Raw genomic sequence first — 17697 nt, 5'->3', positions numbered from 1 at the left:
ACATATTCTTTATAAAATTCACCATGCAAGCCATCTGTACCTGCCGTTTTGCCTGTCGGGAGTTCCCTGATCGTGGTTACCACTTCTTCTAATGTTATAGGCCCTTCTAATAACCCGGCTGCTCCTGCGTCTAAGGTGGGGAGCTCTATTTTTGCATTCTCTACATGTTTTGAGTAACTTAGCTTACATAGCCTTTCCCAGTGCTTCATGTACTCCTGTTTCAACTTCACATGTAAGGTGGACCCCCGTTTCCCCTTCACATTTCTCCTCTTCTTCAAGTGTTTCTTCTGCTTTTGTCAACTTATTTGTTATAACTGTCTGCATCCCTCCTATCTTGGATATGGCCACTCACCTAATCACCACTTTAAAAGCCTCCCATAATGCCCCAGCCGAAGCAACGCTACCAGTGTTATGTCAGAAGTAATCGACTATACCTTCCCAAAGCTGTTCTCTAAATGCATTGTCTCTCAGAGCCTCCCCACGCAACCTCCACGTTGGGATACAGGCTCTAGGCGTTACTACCTTCCACATGATCAGTAGTGGAGCATGATCCGACAGCACTCTTACTTTGTAATCTGCTTGCAACATTTCCCCCTTCATTTCAGCCCCCGTGAAAAAATAATCTAATCTAGTGTGTAGATCTTGGGGTGCTGCATAATGGGAATATCCCTGAGTTTGCGGGTGGTGGCTACGGCACACGTCAACCAGGTGCAAGGCTTCAACTAAAGCATTGAGTGTTTTAGTTGCAGGGCCAGGGTGCGTATATTTAGAGTCAGACCTGTCTAGTTTGGGGTCTCTAGTGCAATTGAAATCTCCTCCCCAGATCAAGGTACAGTTCCTGTATGGGCCTTAGTCGGGGTATAAAGCACTGAAAAAACAACCTGCATCGTAGTTCGGGGCATAGGTATTAACAAAGCATATCTCCTGCTCCTATCAAGCCATATACCAGGGCCATCCTCCCCTCTTTGTCTGTAGCTGTTTGGAGGATTCGGAAGGGCACCAACGGGGCTATCTATATGAGCACCGCTATAGCATTTCGCATTAATTCACAAGTGCGAGGAACAAAGGGAAACCTGCTTGTGGCTTATATTCACACTCCCAGATAGCAGCACAATAGAAGTGTGGATGTGCAGGACACTTTGCACAATTGTTCATGTTCCTGTACTACTTTGCCAGGCATGCTACAGCCCGGCGTGAAAACTATAAAACAAGGCAAGCTAGACGACTTTGCCTCTAAAATGTCTTGATGGGCCCTATGTGGCCCTAAACTGACAAATGCGTAACACAATATGGTGTCGCAGGTGGAGCAACAGGGAGTTGATATGGGCTCCCTTATGCTAGAAATGGACAACACACTCCAGACCCTGGATCAAAAGATGAATTCATTAACGAGAAAGGTGAGGCCTCCCAGCGCAAAATAACGCAATTGTGTGGAAGAGTCTTGTTGACAGAGAAGTGGATTGGTGCCATGGAAGAAGTGGTGCACAAGCTGAAATGTGAAATTACATAAATCAAGAAAAACCTGCCATTTTGGTAGCAAAAAATGAGAACTTGGAATCAAGATTGACGCAGTTGTGGTCCTAATGGCAGGTTGCAAGTAGAACTATAAACAATCGCTTACCCTCACTTCCGTGAAGGAGCTGAAGGTATAGCCGAACCCTGAGCATCTGTGCAGTTAGCGAGTATACTCACCCACCTCAATTCATTTGAGGGGGGCACAAAGACAAGTAAACTATCTGGGCAGGTGGACAAGCTAGTGACACCTGGAACATTCTAACATTGCCCTTTGAAACGGGTGGCCTGCATGTCAAGACTTCGAAATATACTATTACCTAGCTCATACTTAGCCATATTATTTCCTGATATGGTCTGGTCCCTTATGCTCAGCAGGTAGCAATTGAGATGGCGATAGTGTCATCAATAAGTCTAGTAGCGTAGCTCCTAGGAATTCCACACACCCTGGGATTTACTATAAACACAGTGCATTGTGCCCTAACTGTACTTCGCAAACTATTTGACAAACCTGGCCTGAATGTTCTGAGACGCTCAAAATTTACATAGGCAGAATTTGGTGAATGGAGTGCTCCTGGTAAAGCTATACGCATGGAGCTGACCAGGCTCGGGTTGATTACATTGGTTTTGTGGGGTATATTTCTCACACATGAGGAATTTGGTGATCTGGGTGACACCTGAGCAGTGCACAGACTCAGACAATAGCGGATGATGCATGGGTTTAAAACGTTAAGCAAACAAGAAAAATGTCAATGAACTATAATCATAAACTTATCCAATTTGAATTTCTACATCAGATGAGCCTTCAAAAATCTGCCAGTTTTCAAAAGATACTGCAAACGTCCGCCCTAAATGTGGGGTAGTAACGTGTGAGTAAGGTCTTCACCTTTCCTAAAAATGTACTCAAGTTTGTGGGGATTGCTCTGCTACATGTGAAGCGATAAATAGCAATGAAATTGATTAGTATATATTACCACAAATCCGGTATAACTATTTGATATAGTGCAATGACCAGTAAAATACATACAGAGGGTTGGTGGTACATGGATCCATGCCCAAAAATTACTGGCATGTATTTACTCACTATGTACACAAGGTAAGCAGTAAATGATGATGTCCTTTGATTATGGAAGCCACTAAGTGTTCTTTTTATTGCCCCACATCCATAGTTATATTGTCTTAAGCATGCACTAATCAAGTCTTCCCCTTCTATGCAAATTATATCAGTAAAGTTTAATTTTCTTTTACCCCAACCATTTTATTTTCATGGACTTGTGCTCTAAGTAAATCGATGAAATGCATCACTGTTGATAGTAATGGCAGTGGATAGTGGAATTTATTCTTAAAATTGTGGTATGTAATTTGATGAAAATGCAAATAAAAATAAATAAAATTTAAAACAAGAAACGGAAACCCAATGGGTGATGCAAGTTATGGTGGAACTAAGAAAGAACGTTAGGCATTCACCTTCTGATCTTACCTGATGTAATAAAAAACTAGCGGGAAGTAAGGTACAAAGTGGAAAGATGATTATGGTAGAGACAAGAATGATAATCCTTGGGGACTCTTTGTTTCTACAGCTTCTTAATAGGGTATCAAACCTAGAAAACCATGGTGGGATCAAGAGATGTGCTTAGATTAAATGGCAGGCCACAACCTGCAGATCATATTCAGCAACACATTCCTAAGCTCACTATGAAATGGAGACAGATTCTGGAGATGGGGCGATCCTATTTTTAAAACCAGACACTTTTGGTTACGAGTGTTCACGTTTAAAGTGAACACATATTCTAATTCTTGAAACTTGTTTTAATACAGAGGAAGGAATCTCAAATAAAGTTTATTTTGAAAATGACACAATGTTAGAATTTTCAGTGGCAAAACACTTCTGTGCAATACCCAAACATTAAGTGGTATTTTTATGGTATTTTGAAAAAACACTTACTGTCCAGTGTCTGTTGAAGCTCATGTATTGTGCTGAGAAGAACATGAAACTGTTTACGCCTCAACTCCAACTGGTATGGGGAAAAATTATCAATTAAGGCATATCATGTTCCCCCACATCAGTACTGTACATGCAACCACAGCGGCCCCAACACAACCACTTTACCTTATCTTCAACATTATCTTTGATGTGTGAAAGGTGCTGCAGTTCTTTCCCCAAGGCATCAAGCTGCCTGCATGAAGAAAAACAGATAATGGTTGTCAGTATAACAGATTAGAGCGTAAGGTATCAAAGATGCTGCAGTTCTTTCCCCCGAGACATCAAGTTGTCTGCATGAAGCAAAACATAATGATTGTCAGTGTAACCCCTTTAAAGTGTTCATATTTAATGACTTCCGTACCTATCATTAGATTCTATTTGAAACAGTAAAGATATTTTATCATATAGGAATATTCCATATACACCCGAAAAGCAATGATATATGGCAAGAACAACAAAATATGATCACTTCTTCCCATGTTGACATGCAAAATGCATGATTGCAACCCACGTTTACTTCAGAGAATTGTGACGATTCATAAGGTGCCGTCACTTCTCCCCAATGGGGAGCCCTTTCCCATGAGGCTAGGGAGGTGCGGCCCCATACCCAATACTCTCCCTAGGGGAGGGACACCCCCTCTGGGGACAGGGACGATCACCTGGGGTAAAGCTCATTGAATGGTCTCACTCCCCAACAGTCGCCAGCTATCCCCACTGTTCAGAACCATTGTATTGAAAGTAAATCTATGCATTGTTGTAACACAGGAGACAAAGCTAAAGCCAAAAGTACTAGGACGAGGAAGAGCACAGGAGACATGAAGGTCATTGACAGTGCTAGTACTGGTACAAGGTGGCCCAGAGGAGGCATGAGGATTAAGGTATCAAAAGAGAGACATGATTTTTACAATCCGCATGGGAGGAACTGGATACAAGGTATCAAAAGTAACAAAGGATTATCAAATATGTCAAGCCCAACCGTGTCAAGCACGGCTGTGTCATACCCCGCCTGGTCTGGCAGCAGGTGTGGAGGCGAGCCAGAGCAAGATATCCAGGCCCTGTCGAAAGACCGGAGGGAAGAGGATGCCAGTGAAGTGCGGTGGGAGTCCTCCAGGGGTTCTGCAAGAATGAACCCAGGCAGAAGACCCTGCAGGAGAGAAGAGCCGCTGAACAGATGGGAGAAGTACCATGCAGCCAACGGAGCAACAGCAGCAGTGAACCAGCAGAGCCAGAGAAGGACCCGTGGTCAAGGGAAGCCCCGGTGATGTACCACAATCCACCACAAGGTAATGGGTGGCACGGGAGACCCAGAGGGGACACAGCGAGAGAGGGGAGGCTGGTTCACAAAGCTCTCTCTTTCCTCATTAGTGGGTAGCCCGCTCCTGTGTATAACCAGATAGGGGTCTGCAATCCGAAAGAAGATTCTGAGAGTATTAAGAGGAAATCTTCCTCGTCACAATGGGAAAGAGAGAACCACTAACCACTAGAGAAGGGTCTAGGATCCTAAATTAAATACAGAGAGTACTAGAGAAAATCGTTCCCGCTGCAGTGGCGACAATAAGCCAAATGACCACCAGAGAAGGATCTGGGACCCCAACAAAAGTGAACTGAGCAAAGAAGGTGAACTTCCTCATCACAGTGGTGGCATTAAGCCCAGTGATCAACAAAGAAGTTTTGGCTAACAACACACCAGAGTGGCCAAGTGTACATCAAGTGGAAGATTGTGCGAAAGGACTGTCCCAAATAATACCAGGAGAAGGGAGTAATTCTCCTGGTCCTGAATTAAGAGTTGTGTTAAAAATGCCAGGAGAAGGGAGTCATTCCCCCTGGTCTTGTTGTGAACTGTACCAAGCAATACGAGGAGATGGGAGGCATTCTCCTGGTCCCGAACTGGGGGCTGTGCTAGAGACGTCAGGGGCAAGGAGTCATTCCTCCTGGACGTGAACCTTGAATAAGAGCTGTGTGAAACCCGTAAGCCAGGGCAAGGAAAGCATTTTCCCCTGCAGTTTTGTTGCACAAGAACTTTCTTTTGAACGTTATCCAAGCATTAGGAGAAGGGAGGTGTAAGTGATTTCAATCCGGCACTTCACCTAAGTCAATGCCTAGCGTGTAATGCGCAACTGAAACCCTTAATTATTTATTTGTGTCTAAAAGTTCTTTTATTTCTGAACGATCTACCACTTATATCACGCCCCTCTCTTGGAATCCCCCCCGGTCACACTGAACCAGGAAGCAGGATGGTTTGCAAAGTTATAATATTTATTTATGTATTGCATTATATATATCTATTAAACTCGTTTTTCTGGTACTTGGATTCAAGTTTGCTACTTTGTTTACTGGGACCTGCAGACCTCATGCTTGGAGTGCGGTTTTTTCCTTCCTCCATGTCTTAACGCTATTTTTACATGCAGCGTTCCATGTTACAAACCAGCACCAGGAATTATTACCTTGTTGTGGATTATGCGCGATTGTTCCACGATCGCATATGTGGGCTCTAACGCTGCAGCTGACGGCGGACTGACTGTTTACTGGAGTTCGAGTGTGGCACCCTCTAGGGAGCTAAAACTGATAGCCCTCGGTTGCTAGCTGATGTGATCTGTGCCGGAGGACGCACGAACAATGGCTCGCAGGTAGGTGTCTATTCAGTTTTTTTCCATCTTCCTATGGCTTACTTTCTGGTATAGTGCTTCTTACACTCACTCCTCGCCGGTTTCTACATTTCCTGCATATTGACCCACACTAGCCTGTCTGTGGACTACTATGCTTTGCTGAGGTCGTCTTCCTTCCATATTTATAAAGTATATATATATATATATATTTTTTTTTTTTGATGGTATAAACCGAGGATTTTTCCTTCGGTTGATTGGCAATTACACACGCTGACATGCAGGACGCCAGGGTGGCAGCCCGGCTGCTCCAGGCCAGGGATTTATTTAATGAGAAGCAGGATTTACCCACAGTGGCACCTACTAGTGGGGTTAAGAAAACTACCAGCACCACCTCTACTGAAGTTACACTTCTTAGTGAAATAGAAAAATCTCGCAAAAAGGAGATATCTAAGTGGTGGGAGGAGCACTCCCTGCAAAATTATCTTGATGTGGGCCGTGTCCCCCGTGGATTACGTATTATGATAACACCATCTTTCGAGGATCAGGATCCCAACATGTTGGAAGAGTGGGGAGGTGCCAACAGTCACTGCTCTGCGCAGTTCTTGAAAATTTTAGTCAAGTATGCCAATTCCGACCGCAATGCTGTACTTTTACATCTTGACAAATTAGAGTCTGAATTACGTGATATTCCCAGCACTGAGGAGGGTAAGAAACTACGAAGTAAAATTTAAGAAGATCTTATTGCCTACGAAGAGGAGATCAAACAGCGTAAACATAGAAAATTTATTAGAGATAAAATTGACTATGAATCAGGTCGTATTTTCACCTTTGCCAAGCGGTTTGACTCTTTGCGTAAAAGCTCTACTACACAATCATTTCCTAAACAATTGGGGGAGGCAGAAACCGTTTCTTCAGAATCTGATGTCTCTGTTTCAGAAAATGATGAAATGCCTATCAAACTAAATTTTTTAAACATTTTTAGAGGAAATGAGACTTTTATGTCAAGATGCAAAAAACCAAAAGAGGGGCAGAGGCCGTGGAAAGAACAGAGGAGGAGGAAGAGGGAGAGGAAAGGAACAGAAATTGTCAAAAGGAAAAAAACCCGCCGAGGTCGTCGTGGGAAGCGGCTCAGATGTACATCAACAAGGCAGGCTGACGCGCTCTGGAGCGAAGTAGTAACAACAGACAATATGAATTCTCATCAAATTGTCAATATGTCTTCCCACACCCTCACGGGCTCACAAGCATCATTGCTTTCATTGGGCTTGAATTTTTGTCCTACCACTCAGTTTGACTATGTCCAGTCACGTCTGGACTTTGACAAATTTGTACGGAAAATCAGACTAAAGAAATTCTTCTCCATCAATCCCCCGCAAGTTAAACCACCTGTGCCACGGGCTGACCGAACTGACATTCGTATTTCTGACATCTCTACCTTGACTGACTTGGCCTGTCTCCAGAATGAATTGTTTGATCCCTCGACTTTTGATCCAGTTGACTTTGACATTGATCCCAACTGGGATATACGTACTAAATTGAAAAATAAGTCCAGGTTCAACCCTCAATTTTCGGTGGGGGGATGTATTGAGGCATTTCATGATTTATGTGTTAATGATTTTCGTAAACTTCGTAAAAAACCTTTTAACAACAAACAGAATCTTACCATCCCACAACGATCGGCCCTTAATGAATTGCAGAATTTGCCTAACATTGTGATAAAACCTGCTGATAAGGGTTCTAATATCGTTATTCAGGACAGGGAATGTTATGTGGCTGAGGCTAATCGTCAGTTACGTGATCGGTGCTGTTATTCCAGGCTTCCAAAGAATCCTTTTGTCGAAATACAGTTGGAGCTCACCGCCTTATGTACCAAATGGGCCGAGAAAGGCCTTATTGAGGATGAGCTTGCTAAGTTTCTTGTGCCTGTGAGTCATACTATACCCACTATATATTTTCTGCCCAAGACTCATAAGTCCTTGATCCATCCACCAGGCAGGCCTATTGTAACTTTGTGTGGTTCTCTCCTTGAACATATGGCCCAATTCATAGATGAGACCCTGTCCCCGTTGGTGTCAGTCCTGCCCTCGTATCTACGCGATACCAAGGACTTCTTGAGACACATTTCAGATATACCTTGGGAGGAGGGCTTAATGTTAGCTACCTTAGATGTTGTTTCCCTTTACACATCTATAGATCACACGACTGGATTGGTAGCCTGCAAACAAACATTTTTTGGACACTCGTTCTTTGAACTATTTGGGGCACAGTGGTATGATTTTGGATATGCTTCTGTTCTGTTTAACTAACAATGTATTTCTTTTTGAGGGTTCCTTTTATCACCAGGTCAGAGGTACTGCTATGGGTAGTACATTTGCGCCATCCTACGCTAACCTCACCATGGGGTGGTGGGAAGCTACTTTCTTGTCTGAGTTACTTTCAGTTAGTTTTTCGACACAAGTTATTGGTTGGTGGCGGTATATCGATGATATTTTTATCATCTGGAAGGGAAATGAGAATGAGTGGGGATCTTTTGTGGACAACATTAACAACAATGTTGTGAATTTGAGATTCACTGAATGCCACAGCTATACTCAAATTGTTTATTTGGATGTTAATGTAAGATTGGACAACCTAGGCATTCATACTTCCCTACACAAAAAACCCACCAACACTGGCCTTCCCCTGCATGCAACGAGTAGCCATCCGCTCTCCTGCAAGAACAGTATCCCTTATGGCGAATTTATTCGCTTTCGGCGCAACTGCACAGACATTCAAGAGTTTGATCGCTGTTGCAGGTTGGCTACCACTGATTTTCTACGGCAGGGGTACCGAAAAAAGATTATTGAAATGGCTTTCTCCAAAGCACGGTCACTTTCAAGGGAAGTGTTACTACATGGTTCTGCTAGTAGGAGGAAAGATAAGGGTCAGGATGAACCTCGCCTTATTGTTACATTTAACAAAGCCTCTTATGATGTTCGTAAGATTGTTGCGAAACATTGGCATATTCTCAGGCTGGACAAAGATCTTGGCCCATTACTCTCCAAGTGTCCCACAGTAACCTACAAACAGGCACCTTCGTTGAAGGATAGACTGGTTTCCAGTTATTTGTCTCCTGTCCAGAAAAATTCCACTAGGACCAATTGGCTACCCGCCTTACCCAAGGGTTTTACCAAGTGTCAAAAGTGTAAAGCCTGCCCTCATGCCACTAATTGTAAATCTTTTGTACATCCAATCACGGGTATGGAATTCAGGTTAAAATATTTTATCAATTGTGAGACTCCGTTTGTAGTGTATGTTTTAACATGCCCCTGCCGGAAATGGTACGTGGGATCCACTACTTGTGTACTTAAGAGCGAATAAGAACTTTGATCCCACGTATCCTATGGCCAAACATTTCAGGCAGGAACACGACAGTGATGTTCATTTGCTTACATTTTTTGCTGTGGCTCATGTACCGATTGATCCGAGGGGAGGTGATCGCACTCTGAAATTGAGACAACTGGAAACTAGGTTTATCCTGGACTTTGACACTAAGTATCCCAATGGGCATAATGTGGATGAGGAGTTACATACTTTTGTGGGAACGTAATTATTCTGTTTCTTTATGCGCCTACACACACCTCTCCTTTTCTCTTGCTCTGTGTTATGTGATCCTGGTCCCTTGCCGCTATATACTGCTTTTTCCCATTTGTTTATTTGGATTTTGGCCCTGGCCTGGAATTGGTTGATTTATTTAATTTGCATTTTTTCAAGTTTTCCAACTTTTTTAATTGTTCAGTTGGTCTATGTTGGCTGTCTTGCCCTTTTCTGATGTTTAGGGGGTTTGAATTTTGGGAGTACACGATTGTATCATTACTCTGTAATTCTGGGTGTTTTTGACATTGCTTTTTTCATTGTAAATTGCCTTTTCTTTTCCCACAAGCTTCAATATTGCATTTTGCACCAGCACTTTATGATTACCAACTTTTCTGCCTATCTAATGCTGCTAGAGTCATAAGTTTACAATCTAATGCACTTGCACTTTACATTGCAGCCTGCAACATGTTTTTATCTTAAAGGTCGCACATATTGATTGTCCTCAAACTGTCAACAGAGTGTTCATATTAGACAGCATTATCTTGTCCCAGCTGTGTTTTCTCTATGTATTATTATCATATTGCCTTGGTGAGCTAGACATGCACTCGCATTTTATATATATATATTTTTATATATATTTTTTTAGCTATTGCCTACATATTTTTTCATAAGCTTACATAGGAACGCATTTGCACTCTATGTCACAGCTGTGGACTGCTAATTTTTGCTAATCTGTGCTAATGTTTGCTTTGAGTGAAATTTGTTGACATCTATCTCACTGCATGTCCTTTTATTATATTTCTACATGTTTGGTGCTGAATTTTAATGTGCTATTGATTTTACTGCTATTTTTAACCTGTTCTTTTTATGGTTAATGCAGTTTTCTGCTACACTCTAAAATGGCCGCCATGTTATTGCGCCAAACTGTTAGCTTGTGTTGGTAGGCAACATGGAAGAAGGACCCATTGTTAATATCTACTCTCATTGTTTTCATGTCTCCCTAACGTGATCAAGCGCTCGGAGAAGCGCGAAACGCGTCGTTAAGGACACTGCCCTGGTGTTCTGTTTTGTTTGCTGTGTGTTTTTTGCCTACTATTTTTAACCATCTATTAAACTCGTTTTTCTGGTACTTGGATTCGAGTTTGCTACTTTGTTTACTGGGACCTGCAGACCTCATGCTTGAAGTGCGGTTTTTTCCTTCCTCCATGTCTTAACGATATATATATATATATATCACACTATTTTAATGGGTAGACAATGATCACCAATGGGGTGATGTCACACTAAACAATCTCTTTAATCACAAGGAACAATGATGGGAAAAAATAATGCAGCACCGAAATAATGCTTTTGGGTATGTTCAAGTAAAAGCAGTATGGTTACTATTTCCTCATGTACACCACTCAATCCCCCCAATATGCAATATAAAGAGATAGAAGGAGAGAGAACAGGTTTCAGGAATGCAGAATTCAAGCAAAAGTATCAATCCCAATTTCCCCCCAGCAAACACAAGAGAGAAACAGGAATGATTGGCAAACTGGTCAAAATGGTTTTAAAGTTGGTTTTGGATGAAATGAGTAAAACACTAAATCAGGATTTAATTCACTGAAATTATTTAAATACTAATGGGAGCCACTTTATCTGGTTTCAGACAAACACTTGCAATGATTTGAGAGTAATAAGAGAGTTGAAAACTGAATTTTGAGGTCAGGTGCAATGAAAAACTATTTTGCACATTATAGATTTAGGCCAAACGAAAAATTCACGGCAAACTTTTCCGCGTGCGGTAAGCCCAATTGCGGAAAAACTATAAGGAGTTGAGATGCGAAGGGTTCTTTAGAAAGCTTAGGATGTTAGCTACAAGTAGACACTTAAATTTCGTTTCTGAATATGAAGAAGTTATGGATGTTTTCGTGGAGGTCGTTTTTTTTAGAAAGAGGCAAAATTGTAAAACAAGGATGCGCTTTTAAAATACAAACAAGGTTTCTTTACACTAGGGATGGACTGTGAAGAAACAAACTGCACGGATGCTCAGCCACTTGATCAAGGCAACTGCCAGCCGAGACGCTTGCCTTCTTCAGATGCAATGTATCAGCGCAAAGACAATATTATACAGAAGGAATATAGGATAAGAGAGAGAGTTCAGGCAAGACAAAAAGGATTTCTAACAATACAGTTGACCTGAATTATCCTAGGCGCACCCCCTAGGTAATCTATTGGCTAGAATCTGCTCTCTCCCTTGATTGGAGGGGAAAACAGAGTGTCATCATGATGATGTGGTTTATGAGGCAAAACATCTTCCCATTTGCCTTTTGCACATAAAATCTATTTTTGATATAATACATCTTTACATGTGTACAATCTTTATACCAATAACATACATAGATCACATATTTTGTGGAGCAAATATTCTTCCAAGCCCCGTTGCCTTGGGATCCTGGGTCTGGATTTGACAAATTTTCACACTTTGTCCGGGACACGATATCTAGTTTGTCCAAAATTTTGTACATATGTGCGCATGATATCTGGGCATAATCGTATGAAGTTTCATGCTTCTGACATAAATACAATTGCTACCAGAAAAAAAAAAAACCCGAATTTTCACTGTGCCTTCTCAGAACATTGCACAGAGTTCTGGCTCCTTTTAAAATGTGCACAAAAAAAGAAATCACATTAACAATGCGGTTAATTCTAAAATTTTTACAAATTCGCACAGTCCTTTATCAGTTTTTTCAAAAATATCCTTTCTGTGCTTTCTGAATCAACAAAAGTGCCTGTCCCCGCTCCATCTCCATCTTGCAGCTCAAGAACAATCTCCTCCCTCTACCTCCTGGCAGAGGCCACTTTGACACTTTGCAATCTGCATATCCTTTCAGCCCAGGAAGGTCCATTGTGCTACTCGTGCAGCAGCCCAAGATCCCCTCCCCTGATTTAATCAACACAAAGGTGTAAGTTCCTGGCCTTGGTGAGAAGCAGGAGAGACGCCTTTTGTTGGGGGGGATCTGGGGGGACTGGTTTTGGTGAATTTGAGTTCAGTTTAAATTCACTGTCAATTTCTTACATTTTTCTTGGTTTAAAATAAAACTTACAATTTTTAAACAAGCAACTAGAACACTAATTTCAGTCTCTAAACCATGAAGATTAAATAGTTGCAACCTATATTACTTTTGATAACAGGTCACTTAATTCTCAGACATTTGATTTCAATTGCACAAGTTTAAGATTGTGATGCAACTTATGACAGCTCTCATACAGGGGGGCCACTGGTACTGTGCCCATATTTTGACAGATTTTCACAGGCAAGCACACTTTATACTGTGGATATTTTGATGATAGATTCCGCTTTCCATGACATTGTGTGTTCATATTGATTCCTTAAATGAAGTGGCGGGTAACACCCAGCAAAGATATCGGATGTTTTGTGGTGTTTTGGACTGGTATTTTGTATTTTCAGCAACCAAGAAAAAGGGATTTAAGGGCAATTTCTGGGTTTCTCTCAGTAAAGCACTACCTTTCATGCAGTTTCCATTTTTCCTTGGTAGGCAGCCCAGTGATATGTTTCAGCAGTGGGGTCTCCTTCCACCACTGACGACAACAGGCAAAGCAAATTTGGCAGTCATCTTTTTCGGTTTCAAAGCGCAATTTTCATAGGTTTTGGCATGCATAGGGCTTTTTGCGGCCATTTTGATGATTCTTGCACCATCAGCACACACGGGTGTCGCAGGTCAGAGCCTAGTGGGTTAAAACATCCCACAGAGGTATTCTCCTGCAGAAGAAACTTTCTGTTAGATTAACCTTTAGTTATAATGTAATGGATAGAAGTAGGTTGTGACATAGGATGGTGGAGTTTGTTTTGAGAGACATTCTGACTGACCCTTTAGTATTAGTTATGAGGTAGGGAAACCCCTCATAGAAATAGTGGTAGATAGGTTTTTGGTACCGAAAATAAAAGTCTATAACCACCACCCTGGCACCTTTTTGTCCGCTTCCTTCTTTGAAAACCATTATATATGGTGTCAGGGTGGGATCTGGCTCAACGGATATAAATTGGTGAGCCTTGAAATACTCCAAACTGGGCCGTCATGCCACTGGTCTCACTGTAACTAGTAGTGAATCTATAGGTTTTGACTTACACAGTAGTCAGGATATCTCTTTAGAAGTAGGAGAACACCAGGTGATCCCCACATGACTAATCCTGTCACCTCTTAAGGGTACTAAAATCTGCCCAGTGTCCAAATCTGGTCTAGCCTGGAAATATGGCGGTGACATAAAGATATTAATGAAGAATAATGGGAAGCAGAAACACCAAGTGAAAACTGGGGAGAAAATTGAACAGGGAATCTTAGAAGCAGCCCTCTTCCTAAACCCGTAGAGGTTCAGGAACTGACAGAAAGAGGCACTCTGTGTTTTGGAGAGGCTGATGAAAAACCTGTCTATTGTAATCCCAGTGACCCTGAAAACCACTGGGAAAGAGACAGAGATAATTCCCAACCTAAATTTCGCTAAGCAAAATTATCCTATTCTGTCAGAAGCCTTCCTGAAAGTAGTGCCGCGAAGAAAAAGGAAGGCCTAAGGACAGGCCATTAAAAAAAAAGGCCTACTTTGCTGACTTTAAGAACTTCATAGCCATGTGTCCCTGGTGCCAGAAAACAGCTCCATACTCCCCTCCCCCAGCACCACTACAACCCCTAACTATAATGGAGGTACCGTTCTCTTGAATTTTCATAGACATAGTGGGGCCATTACAACCGTCCAAAGTAGGGAATAAGTAGATTCTAGAAATTCTACACTAGGCAACCCAGTAGCCGGAGGCCTTCCCATTGAAAATAAATACCTTACAACAGATTTGTATACACCTAATCCCTTTTCTGTCATGAGTAGGCTTTTCCGAGAGAAATACATGAACGATCGAGGGAGTACCTTTACGTCAAAGTTGATGGCCGAAGTAAAGGAAATCTTGCAGATAAAAACCCTATGCACCTCTGTTTACCACCCTCAGATAGACTGTTTAGTAGAGCGTTTTAATAATACCTTAAAAAACATTCTAAAATAAATGGTGGAACAGATGGACACAAATGTGACACAATGATCCCTTGGGCCCTTTGTGTCATCAGAAAATCCCCCCAGGCCTCCCTAGGGTTTTTTTCCTTTTGATCTCCTTTACGGACACAAACCCAGAGATGTACTGGACATGCTCCGGGAGACCTGGGAAGAAAGGGAAAAGGTAATGGTACCTGTGTCCCAAACAGCCCAAATGCTTAAAGCGCACATGACAATCATGCGGGACCAATTCCCAAAACATCTAAGGAGGGCCCAAGAAAGCCAAAACACCCATTACGATGCAAATCCGAGGCCTTATCGTATTCCGAAAGGAGATAGTGCTCCAGGAGGTAGAGAAAATGTTAGCAGCAGATATAATTGAACCATCCCAGAGTCCATGGTCATCTCCAAAACTCCTCGTGGCCAAACAAGATCGGTCATGGAGGTTTTGTATAGACTTCCAGAAGCTAAATGCAGTGTCCGAATTTGACAACTAGCTGATGCCTTGGATTAATGACCTCATCGAAAGACTGGGATGGCTGTCTATATCTCCATGATTGATCTAACCAAGGGCTATTGACAGGTGCCACTGAACCCTTCTGACTAAGAAAAGACAGCTTTCTCCACCCTTAGAGAACTGTTTCACTTCATAGTGTGTCCCTTCGGCTTCATGGGGCCATAGCAACCTTTCAGTGGCTGATGAACCAGATACTGCAACCCTTTCCCCACTTCTGCAGCGTGTATGTGGACGATATCGTGATCCACAGCAAAACCTGGGAGGAATATATGTTTCACTTGTATTAGATCACCCGTGCTTTGAGGCAAACTGGCCTTACAGCTAATCCCAAAAAGTGTAATTTAGCGCAGTCAGCAGTAAAATATATAGGCTTTTTTGTGGCTAATGAACTACTCCAACCCCAACAGGAAAATAGTCAGGACTGTATCCCCCCCAAAGACCAAAAGAGACCTAAGGGCCCTTTTAGGGCTTACCGGGTATTACCAGATGTTTATTCCTAATGATTTGACAATAATATCTTGCCTCACTGGGTGACGAATCTCGAGATGTTGTCGCTTCACGCAGTGTGGGAGTCCCTATCCGTGAGGCCAGGGTGGTGAGGCTGCTATCCGAAAGTCTCCCAGGGGTGGTAGAGAGCAGGAAGATCTCATGAGGAGGGACTCTCCCCTCTGGGATTGAGGACAACAATCTGGGGTGCACAACTGGCCACACCATCACACCCTAGTACCCCTCTGTCTTCTCCTAACCTCTTCTTGGACTCCAGGTCCATGTACTTTTGTCAGGTAGAAGATTTGGGTACTGGGACAAAGAAGAATTCCCGAGCCATGAAGAAAAAGTCATGGCAGAAGCTGTGTGGTCTTCCACAGAGGAATGATCGACAGCAGAGAATAAAAAGTGAGAAAGAACTTACCTATAGGTCATGCCCTCCCGAGAGCAACAGCGTTGGTGAAAGCTGCTCAGAGCAGTAGATCTGTAGAGCCGGGGCTGACCGAGGATAAGGAGGGTCTCTATCAAGTCAAACAGCAGCAGACCCACGAGGCTGGTGAGGCGTAGCACAACCTCCAAGCAGAGGTGGACCGTGCAGTCCATAACCAGTGCGCAAACTGCCAAGTGCCGCAGAGCTGTCGCAGTTACCAGGATGATATCGGAAGCTGGATAAGACCCAAATTCAGGTCAGTGCAGATGCCGTGAGAGACCAGAGTTCTGCAGGAAGATCCCAAAAAATACGGAAAAGAGCAAGCCAGCAGGTGGGGGCATGGCCAGGTCCTGGGATTCCTACTCTGAGAAGAACAAGTTAATTACCTGTGGTAACGTTCTTTCAACTGGTATTCCACCTACACATTGCTCATCTTTGATATACTAAAGTATCCCTCATGACGTCAAAGCTGGTATATGTTGAGATCTTTTTCAGGAACAAAACCTTTTCGGGAGAGGAAGACGACGGTGACAAAGACCTGTGATGCCGTTTTTTACTCTTCTTATGAGAAGAGGATGACGAGTGTCGTGAACCAGACCTTGATCGTCTTTGATGTTTTGGACGTTTTCTAACTGAGGAAACATCCCTCGATTCGGAGGAGGACTTTCTTGTAGATGGGGTAACGGCCGGGGACTCGGGAGAGGGCTTACCTGCATTGAATTTCCCCTTCCTTTCCTGCAAGGCCTTGACAGTCATTGATTGACATGAGCTACAGTCATCCACCTTGTGGACCGACCCTAAGCACCCGGTGGGGGTCTGTGATAGACATATTTGCCCCACAGTCTGTACACTGTTTGAAGCCTGTCTTCCGTGTCGATGACATATTCAAAAAATATTGATTGAAGACAAATGTAATCGAAAATTTGCTGAGGCAAGTAGCTCCAAAACACGCAACAATGCCGAATAAACTGAACTGCGGTAACGGCCGGCGTGCGTGCCTCATATACCAGCGTCAACATCATGAGAGACGCTAACAGAGGCCATCGAGGACCAAGATTTGATGCTGCACAACGCTGGACCATATGAAAAAAGAATTCCTAGGCAAGCTGCAAGCAGACTTGAATATATCAAAAATGAGGAATAGGTTGCAGGACACAATCCATTCGAAAGACACAAGTCATCTTCCTCGTGGCACTATCTGGCAGGGAAGTGAACCAGGTGGACCACATCAAAGAAGAGGTGAAACTGAAACACGAGTCCTGAACCCCTACTCTGAGAAAGGCACAAGTCATCTTCCTCATGGCAGTACCTAGCAGGCAATTGAACCAGATGGGCCAAACCAAAGAAGAACCGAAAACTGAAGGGGATGTTACAAGTGTGAAAGTTGTTGAAAAGGAAGACCAAGGGAAGGGAGCAATTCCCCTGAGAATAGTGAACTGTGAAAGTTGCTGAAATGGAAGGCCAAGAAAAAGAGCTAAGTTTCCCTTGAGTCAGCTGAAGGTAGAGACCATGGGAAGGACGTCACTCCCCCTGTATACCGTTGCAT

At 42.9% G+C, this 17697-nt stretch overlaps 1 protein-coding gene across 1 annotated transcript in view; it reads right to left on the bottom strand.

The window, feature by feature from the left end:
* The window catches only part of THOC7 (THO complex subunit 7), a 1450279-nt gene that overhangs the window by 234660 nt on the left and 1197922 nt on the right, over window positions 1-17697 (bottom strand). The window contains exons 6-7 of the mRNA XM_069643715.1: window positions 3623-3689; window positions 3458-3527 (exon numbers count right to left, since the gene is read on the bottom strand). Of these exons, the coding sequence (XP_069499816.1) occupies window positions 3458-3527; window positions 3623-3689 (137 nt within the window). The remainder of the gene's footprint in view (window positions 1-3457; window positions 3528-3622; window positions 3690-17697) is intronic.

This window comes from Ambystoma mexicanum, chromosome 2p (assembly GCF_040938575.1).
Source record: "Ambystoma mexicanum isolate Mex_15411 chromosome 2p, UKY_AmexF1_1, whole genome shotgun sequence".
Lineage (NCBI taxonomy): Eukaryota > Metazoa > Chordata > Amphibia > Caudata > Ambystomatidae > Ambystoma > Ambystoma mexicanum.
The sequence above is the reverse complement of the archived record's forward strand: the minus strand, read 5'-3'. Positions and strand labels throughout refer to the sequence as shown.